This window comes from Lactuca saligna, chromosome 4 (assembly GCF_052625555.1).
Source record: "Lactuca saligna cultivar CGN05327 chromosome 4, ASM5262555v1, whole genome shotgun sequence".
In the NCBI taxonomy this organism is placed as follows: Eukaryota; Viridiplantae; Streptophyta; class Magnoliopsida; order Asterales; family Asteraceae; genus Lactuca; species Lactuca saligna.
The window spans coordinates 74,379,751-74,389,110 of NC_136420.1; the positions used below are offsets into that span (position 1 = coordinate 74,379,751).

At 35.1% G+C, this 9,360-nt stretch overlaps 1 protein-coding gene across 1 annotated transcript; it reads left to right on the forward strand.

The window, feature by feature from the left end:
* The first annotated feature begins 4,649 nt into the window (after positions 1-4,649).
* On the forward strand, positions 4,650-6,435 carry LOC145042143 (cytochrome P450 77A2-like). Its single transcript, XM_078990522.1, has one exon. The coding sequence runs from the start codon at positions 4,708-4,710 to the stop codon at positions 6,271-6,273; it is 1,566 nt and encodes a 521-aa protein (XP_078846648.1). The 5' UTR covers positions 4,650-4,707; the 3' UTR covers positions 6,274-6,435.
* The last annotated feature ends 2,925 nt before the right edge of the window (positions 6,436-9,360 follow it).

A 9,360-nucleotide genomic window follows, 5' to 3' on the forward strand; every position in this document is an offset into this window, starting at 1 on the left:
GCAATTTACAATGATGGGGATATGAACCTATTTATAGGTAAGCATGGGAAACCCTAATTCTGATAGGACATGCTCATCCATAACTAGTCCTTGAATGGGATACCTTAAACTCTAACCAATCATGGAATTCCATGAAGATGATTCTAGAACCTTAATCCTAGAGAGGCATTGTATTGGCACCATCAATACACTACTGGCAGGTGTCATTTAGTGGCACCCCTTGTCACTTATTGGTACCTTTTGTCACTTAGTAGCATATTCGATACATAACACTTTGTCGAGATGTCGTGATGTCACATCAAGAGATGTTGTGAAACATTAGGAACATATGTGGCACACTAGGAACATGTGTAGCACATCTAGCCGCCTAATGACACATCGTTAGAACACCAATACTCTGGAGTACCCCATGGAAAACGAAAGTGACAAATATTCCTCTATGTTGGCATATCCTTAATCAAGATGGCACATCTTCCTTCTATATGGCACATCTTAATTCCAAAGTGGCACGCCTTATCTATAGGTGTGATATGATTTGTATAAATGACACATACAACATTCTAAGTTAAACATCAACTCTTAAAGTGGCGTATCTTCATCATGGATGACACATACAAACTCCAAGATGCTTCATTCCTTTCCCAAGTTCTCTATACCCCCTTTAAGATGGTCCGGTCCTATATCACATTAACCATTCTATTCTCACATGATTTGTTCCTTTGTAACATGGTCCATTGAATTTTGAGTACTCCAAATGTTGGAAAATACTTGATACCCCAACAAAATGCAACTGCTATAACCAAACCCTTACTAAATAACATTGCTCCAAAAATCCCGACTATGTCCCGATTAATCTTCGGCTAATCCCTAGCCACTACCCGACCAACTAGAACACACCTAGCCATTAATCCATACCTACAATATTAAATTTTTAACACTTTCAAGAAGTTCTATTTGAATAGAAATTATTTAAGGAATGATCAATGGTATACTAATCATAATAACCTATTTGGTTATGATATTAGTTGTATTTACAAACTTTATTATGATATTAGTCACACACACACACTTTTTTATAGTTGGGCAGCTATGTCGTGTTTTTAGTTGGCACGACTTGATATGACATGGAAATCGTTCATATAACACAAACACAACACAATGTCGTGTTTTGTTTTTCACTAACATGAAAACGATCGAAAGACATGTTAACATCGTGTCAGTTTTGTGTCGAAGTTTGAACACAAATTAACATGACATGACCACGTGTTTTTTATATTTAACAAGAGCACGACACAAATACGAATTTCATTCTAATTTTATTTCGTGTTGTGTATTTTTATCATGTTATTTTATTAATTAACACTCCTATTTTTTAGAACCAAGCTTACATCTCAACAACTATTATTGGTAATTCAAGCAGTTTTATGTGGTGTAATTTAAAAGTAAAATGTAAGTTTAATTGTACAAAAAAATATCAAATATAATCAACAATCATTTGAATTTCAATTTTGTTATGATTTCATTTTGTATTGTATATATTTGTCATGTAGTACTAATTGACACCCCTACTTTTAATAACCAAAAGGTCCGTCTCATAAGTATTACTGTATTAGTGATAATTCAAGCAATTTTATGTGGTGAAATTTGAATGTAAAAAGTGAGTTTAACGGTCAATAATATAAAAAAAAAAACGCGATCAAATATGAAAAACAAACGTTTACCTCTTGAATTATTTTTTCCATCTCATACGTCGTGTAGATACCAATTGGGCTTTAACATATAGTACTACAATGGTTGTAAGAATATTATAATTTGAATAAAAAATAAGAGTTTAATTACACACACAAAAAAAAAAAAAAAAAAAAAAAAAAAAAAAAAAAAAAAAAAAAAAAAAGTGTTACAATTCATTTTCCTTTATAATTGTTATTACCTTTTGGGTATATGACTTATCAAGGTAATTAACTTTTCGGTATGTTTACATTAGGGTAACAATTTTTTTTGTACATATCTAAGTAACAAATTTTTGGAAGTGTTCACATATGACCATTATGACCTGTTATAGCAGGTTAAATCCTAGATGTGAACGCTTTCAACAAATTTGTTACCTAAATGTGTACAAAAAAAATAGTTACTCAAATATGAACAAAACGAAAATTAAAAATTAAATTACATGAATGGTCCCTGTGGTTTGGGAGAATTTGTGGTTTTGGTCGCTAACTTATTTTTTTTAACTTAAATGGTCCCTACTGTTTATTTTTGTTGCGCGTTTGGTCACCGTCTTACCTAAAAAATACTATTGTGCCCTTATTAATTTATTTTTTAATTAATTTTCTTATCTATGTATTTATTTTTTACATATTTAAAAAAAATTAATAGACCACACATATTTGTATGTCCTCGGATGATCCCTACTGTTTATTTTTAATTTATTTATTTTTTTAACTCGGATGATCCCTACTGTTTATTTTTGTTACGTGTTTGGTCTCTGTCTTATCTAAAAATATTATTTTTCCTTTATTAATTGTTTTAATTAATTTTCTTATTTATGTATTTATTTTTTATAAAAAAAATTAATATACCCTATATATATATATATATATATATATATATATATATATATATATATATATATATATATATATGTATCTCATCACCGTAAACCTGAAACCACATTTGAGAAATTTAATTTGAGTCTTACCATTCACCATCTCATCTCTGATCCTCCCAATCTTCTATTTCTTTTCCATCTTTAGTAACATCGACGTCTTCACCGTCCTTCTTTTTTTTGGTACTTCAACTCTGGCGAACCAACACCATAACCTACTGTCTCTTCATCTTTAGTGGGTTGTGGTGTCGATTCGACGGAGTTGAAGGACCGAAAAAAAATGTGATGATGAAGACGTCAATATCATTAAAGATGAAAAATAAATAGAAGTTGAGAAGGATGAAAGATGGGATGGTGAGGAGATAAAGATATGTGGGGTCTACTAATTTTTCTTAAATATATAAAGCATAAGTACATAAACAAGAAAATTAATTAAAAAAATTAATAAGGGCACAATAATCTTTTTAAGTAAGACAGAGACCAAGTTTGTAACAAAATTAAATAGTAGGGACCATCCGAGTTAAAAAATTAAATTAATTAAAAAATAAATAGTAGGGATCATCCGAGGAGATACAAATATGTGTGGTCTATTAATTTTTTTAAATACGTAAAAAATAAATACATAGATAAAAATAATTAATTAAAAAAAATCAATTAATAAGGGCACAATAGTAATTTTAGGTAAGACAGGGACCAAACGCACAACAAAAATAAACAGTAGGGACCATTTAAGTTAAAAAAAATAAGTTAGCGACCAAAACCACAAATTCCCCCAAACCACAGGGACCATTCATGTAATTTAATTTTTCATTTTCGTTGTTCATATTTGGATAACTGTTTTTTTTTACACATCTAGGTAATAACCTTGTTAAAAGCGTTCACATCTAGGATTTAACCTGCTATAGCAGGTCATAATGGTCATATGTGAACACTTCCAAAAAGTTTGTTACCTACATATGTACAAAAAAAAAATAATTACCCAGATGTGAACATACCGAAAAATTAATTACCTTGATAAATCATATTCCCTTTATTTTTTGTTCCGTACTCCTCGCAAAATTATAGTAAAAATTGTCTGTTGTCACAAAAAGAATTTAAAAGCAGCTTATAATGATAATCATGCTTTAATTGGTGGCAAAAAAACATAGTCCATAAATATGATCAATTGCGATTACGCGTATTAATATAAATCTATATAAAGATTAATAGAAAATTACAAAAATAGCATAATCCTTTAATTATTTTTTGGAAAATAACCCCCAAAAAATCCAAATTACAAAAATACATATCAAAATCCAATTTTTTTTTTTTTTTTTGTTCTTTCATTTTTCATAGTTTTTTTTAATAAAGTTCTCTAGAGGTATTATAGACGAATTCATTTTTCAAAAATTTTCAAAGTTTTTGTTAAAGAATTCATTTTTTTAGAGATGTTTTAAACAAATATTACAAAGAAATAAGAACTAAGTTGATAATTTTTTGCAAAACTTTATATATAATAATATTGTTTCGTTGTTAAACCATATCAATTTTGTAGTCAAAATAATAAAAAATAATAAAAAAAACGCAAAACCACAGTTGGATGAGAGGAAATCGCAAATGAATTATTCATCTACGATTTTAGTCAGATATGGGGTATTTATATGAAAAAAGTCAAATAATCTAAAAAAAACCACTTGCGAATGTAGAAGTCGCTAAGCACGACTGTGTTTTTGCGACTTGTACGGGTGCAGATGGAATGCTAAAATTGTAGATGGACTTAATCCATTTGCAATTTTCATGGTTATATTTGTAATATGGGTTTTTTTTTAATTATTTTCCACCAAATAATTAAGGAATTTAGCTATATTTGTAATTTTATAAATTAAATCTAGAGAAAGCAACTAACTTTATAGTGTGCCTGTTTAAAGGGTAAGTTTTTACGTGCCTCTTCTAACCTTACAACCACCACAACCTTACCACTAATAAATAGAATCTGCTGCTCATATTCAATACATATATCAGAGGGTAGATATGAACTCATTTACTACTCATCGCCCTCTAAACCCTAATTTTATGACCCTTCTATATTTATCAACCAAGTCTCCCTCACCATACACACTAAAATGGAATTTCTGGACATCGGTTTGGCCTTTCTAACATGTCTCTTTTGTTGTTTGTGGTGGAGAAGCCACTTCACCGCCTCTCATAAGAGGAAAATCCTCCCACCAGGGCCACCAGGTTGGCCGATTGTTGGCAACCTTGTTCAAGTCATCCTTCAGAAACGTCCATTCATGTATGTCGTACGTGACTTGCGTGCCAAGTATGGTCCAATCTTTACCATGCAAATGGGCCAACGTACCTTAGTCATCGTCACAAGCTCAGACCTCATCCATGAAGCCCTAGTCCAAAAGGGTCCGATTTTCGCTAGCCGGCCCCCAGACTCCCCTATTCGATTACTGTTTAGCGTCGGAAAATGTGCCATCAATTCTGCGCGATATGGTCCCCTCTGGCGCACTCTTAGAAGGAACTTTGTAACGGAGTTGATCAACCCCACCCGGATCCGACAATGTAGTTGGATTAGGAAGTGGGCCTTTGAAGAACACATGAAATTAGTAGAATCTGAAAACTCACAACATGGGTTTGTAGAGGTGATGAGTACTTGTAGACTTACGGTTTGTAGCATTTTGATCTGTTTGTGTTTTGGTGCAAGAATTTCAAAGGAAAAAATCAAAAACATAGAGAGCATACTTAAAGATGTGATGATGATCACCTTGCCAAAGCTGCCGGATTTCCTGCCTGTGCTCCTCCCACTCTTCCGCCGTCAACTGGTGGCTGCGAAGGAGCTGCGAAGGAGGCAGATGGAGTGTTTGGTCCCGTTGGTAAGAGCAAGACGAGCATTTCTAGAGAGCCGTGAAGATAATATGAAAAACCCTAGTGTTAGCCCGCTTAAAGCTGATGATTTGGAGATGGTGAGCCCTGTTGGCGCTGCCTACATTGACTCACTTTACAATCTCGAGCCAGCCGGCAGGGGGAAGTTGGGTGAAGAGGAGCTCGTGACGCTTGTGTCGGAAGTGATCAACGCCGGGACGGACACTAGCGCCACCGCTGTGGAATGGGCGCTGTTCCATTTGGTGATGAATCAAGAAATACAAGAAAAGCTTTACAGGGAAATAGTCGAAAAAGTTGGTGTAAATGGAGAGGTTCAAGAAAGCGACGTGGAGAACATGGCGTATCTAGCTGCGGTGGTGAAAGAGACTTTCCGTCGACACCCACCTAGCCACTTCGTACTGTCACACGCGGCCACTCAGCCGACGGAGCTCGGTGGATACGTAATTCCGCCTGACGTGAACGTGGAGTTCTACACAGCTTGGGTAACGGAGGATCCAGATGTATGGGAAGCTCCGGAGGAGTTTCGGCCTGAGAGATTCTTGGATGGCGGAGAAGGGGCGGGTGTAGACATAACCGGAATGAAAGGTGTGAAGATGCTGCCATTCGGTGCCGGACGGCGGATTTGTCCGGCGTGGAGTTTGGGTACGTTGCATGTTAACATGTTGCTTGCAAGGATGGTTCATACATTCAAGTGGGTCCCTGTTCCGGGTAACCCACCAGATCCGACAGAGACATTTGCGTTTACTGTAGTGATGAAGAATCCTCTGAAAGCAACTGTTTTGCGTAGGGACATATCTTGAATCCATTTTACACATTTACGGGTAGGATTCTATGCAGTCATTTGCGTATTTCCCCTTTTCCTAATTACTAGTTTATTTAGATTACTTCTTTTGTATTTGAAGTTATCGTTGCTATATATTTGGGCCATACTCTTATTAGTAATAATAACTTTGGAATGATAATTTATTGTGTTTCGCTAACTAACATTAATTAAGAATAATTTATATTTAAAGAACGTCACTAAAGATTTGATCATATAATCACTTATATACTGCAATTATACGATTATTTAATTTGTAAATTACACAAATAGTCCCTATGGTTTGGGTAAATTTACATGTTTGGTCACTATCTTATTTTTTTAACTTGGAAAGTCTTTAATGTTTGTTTTTGTTGCCCGTTTGATCCATGCCTTACCTAAAAAAACTATTTCGAACTTTATTTTTTAATTTATTTAAATAAACACACATTCGACTTCATTTCCATCTCACTTTATCTTATCTTACCTACTCTAACTTATTTAAATAAATTAAAAAATCAAAGGTAAAATAGTCTTTTTAGGTAAGATAGGGACTAAGTACGCAACAAAAACAAACTGTAGGGACCTTCCAAGTTAAAAAAAAAATAACTTAGAGACCAAACATGCAAATTACTTCAAACCATAGGGATTCGTGCAATTTACTCTTAAATAATAACGCTATTTATATTTCAAAAAAAATATATATTAAAAAGAGAAAAAAAAAATAGGTGGAACAGAATAATAACACAACTATGTAGAGTTGCATCCCTAGGAAACCAAAAAAGTTGACCGAATCCATTTTTATTAAAAAAATATTAATTAATTATCATAATATTTTTAGATTATATTTCTTTTTAATCATATAAATTTAGATAATATCATTTCGAATCAAATCATTTTTTAATCATATAATTTTTACTTAAAATAATTAGATTTATCAGCGTGTATATGGCGTCTTATGAGCAGAACTTGGTCATGGCCTTTTTGGGGATTTCATTATTGCCCGGACGGTAAAGTAGCAGGTAATGAGATTTCTCGTATGATTTCGCATCTCAAGAGCTTGCACCTCCATACGAATGAGCGTATAGTTCTGCTATGATAGGATATATCTTTAGACAATGGACTGTTTATGTCAGTGACAATACATTGAAGGCGTTCCTCAGTGAATATGTGGAGATTGTATTAGTCTACATACCATGAGTTGCTGCTGTCACCACTCAGATGGCCTTATGAATTTAATGATGGTGTTGATGATATGAGCGTACATATTTTTGGTATTCAAGAGTCGCCACCCAATGAATCGGAGGCTGACCTTGATGAGGGGTTGGTGTTGGATGTTGAGCTCCTTAATTGTATGTTTAAGCTACCTATCACCACAGTAAAAAAAACATTCCTCATAACTATCATATGGCTTTCTCTCATGCTTTGAATACAACCCTTTCCAAGGTGGCTCCTCATCACGAGTCCGTTGAATCATGGGTTACTTTGTTAATTCTTCCTAGGTGTACTCTTCCTTTTTTTAGACCCAAGAATAGGCAAGAAGGTAGGTTTGGGAACAAGAAGTCCTTGTAGCATCGTAATATCCTAAGCATATTAACTTCTTGTGGTACATAAGATGATATAGCCAAGCATGTTAAACTTGGTTGAAAATGCAAGGTTAGAGCAACAAGGCAAAAAAGAAAAGTACATTCAGGAGGAAAGAACATGAGGCAGCATGAACATCAGGCAATGTCTCTGTAAGGGTGTAGATGGGCATTTCACAACAAAAATTAAAGTATCATGTTCCTCGGGGGTTGCTCCATACAGGGATGATACCACAAAGGCATTAGAGGATAAGCATCCACACAAGCCACCATTATCCATGTTAAGTGTCATAATTTTACGACCCCCCCCCCCCCCCCCCCCCGTGTAGTGGATATTGACAATGTCTGTGGGGTTATTAAATCATTCCCTAAAGGAACCTCGCGTGGGAGAGACGGGTTGAGAGGTCAACACATTTTGGATGCTATGTGTAGGGAAGGTTCAGTTATAGCCAAATACTTCATATGTTCCATTAAAACTATGGTAATATATGGCTAAGGGAAGATTCCCTTCGACTTTTAGCATAATTTGTTGTCTGCGCTCCTCTTACTCCGCTCTTAAAACCTGATAAGGGAATACGGCCTTTTGAAGTAGGCAATATATGGAGATGCTTGGTTTCTAAATGGACTATGAAAGGTGTTAGAAAAGAAATGGCCAAGTATCTCAGCGATTTTTAGTTCGGGGTCGGAGTGTTGGGTGGCACTGAGGTCGTATTACATAGTGCCAACAAGGTGTTGAGTGAGCACCATGATGATTTGTCTCTTTTCATGCTTACCGTGGACTTATCCAATGCATTTAACCTTGTTGACATATCTACATTACTTCATGAGGTCATATTGAGGTGCCCTTCTATATCCTTGTGGGTACAATTCATATATGGTCAAGCAACAATGTTGTATCTAGGAGACACATATATTTGGTCCGTTACTGGGGTTTAGCAAGGAAACCCCTTGGGACCACTTCTCTTTGCCCTGATATTGCACCTGTTCTTGGATAATATTAGAGATGATCGCAAACTTATTCTTCATCCATTTACCTTGATGATGACACACTTATTGGAGATTCGAAGGAGGTGGCCAAAGAGTTGGACATCATTAAGGTGACTGGCCTAAAATTGGGCCTTCTGTTTTAAACCTAAGAAAGTTGAGGTCTTTTGGCTCTCGTGTGATGGTAGGAATATGTGTGAGGTGTTATTCCCAGTTGGCCTCATGAGGTCACGATTGGGGGTGAAACTTCTTGGGGATGTTATTCGTAGAGATGCTAGTTTCATTAGCGGCTTAGCCATAAAGAGAGTCGAAAAAGCTTTGGTGTGATGCGCCTTCTTCCATAATTTTCTGACCCCCAGAGTGAGCTCATTACTTTGGTCTTTTATGGGTATTGCTAAACTTTTCTTTGGGTTGACGATGTGCCAACCCGTTCATATAGAGGAGGCGATATTGTTCTTTGACAATGTATTGCACGGGGCGATTGAGGGTATTATGGTGTGTGGTGGCTTTTTCTTTGGAGA

Excerpts from the sequence above, each read along its gene's own strand:
- LOC145042143 (XM_078990522.1), top strand. The coding sequence starts at position 4,708 with ATGGAATTTCTGGACATCGGTTTGGCCTTTCTAACATGTCTCTTTTGT.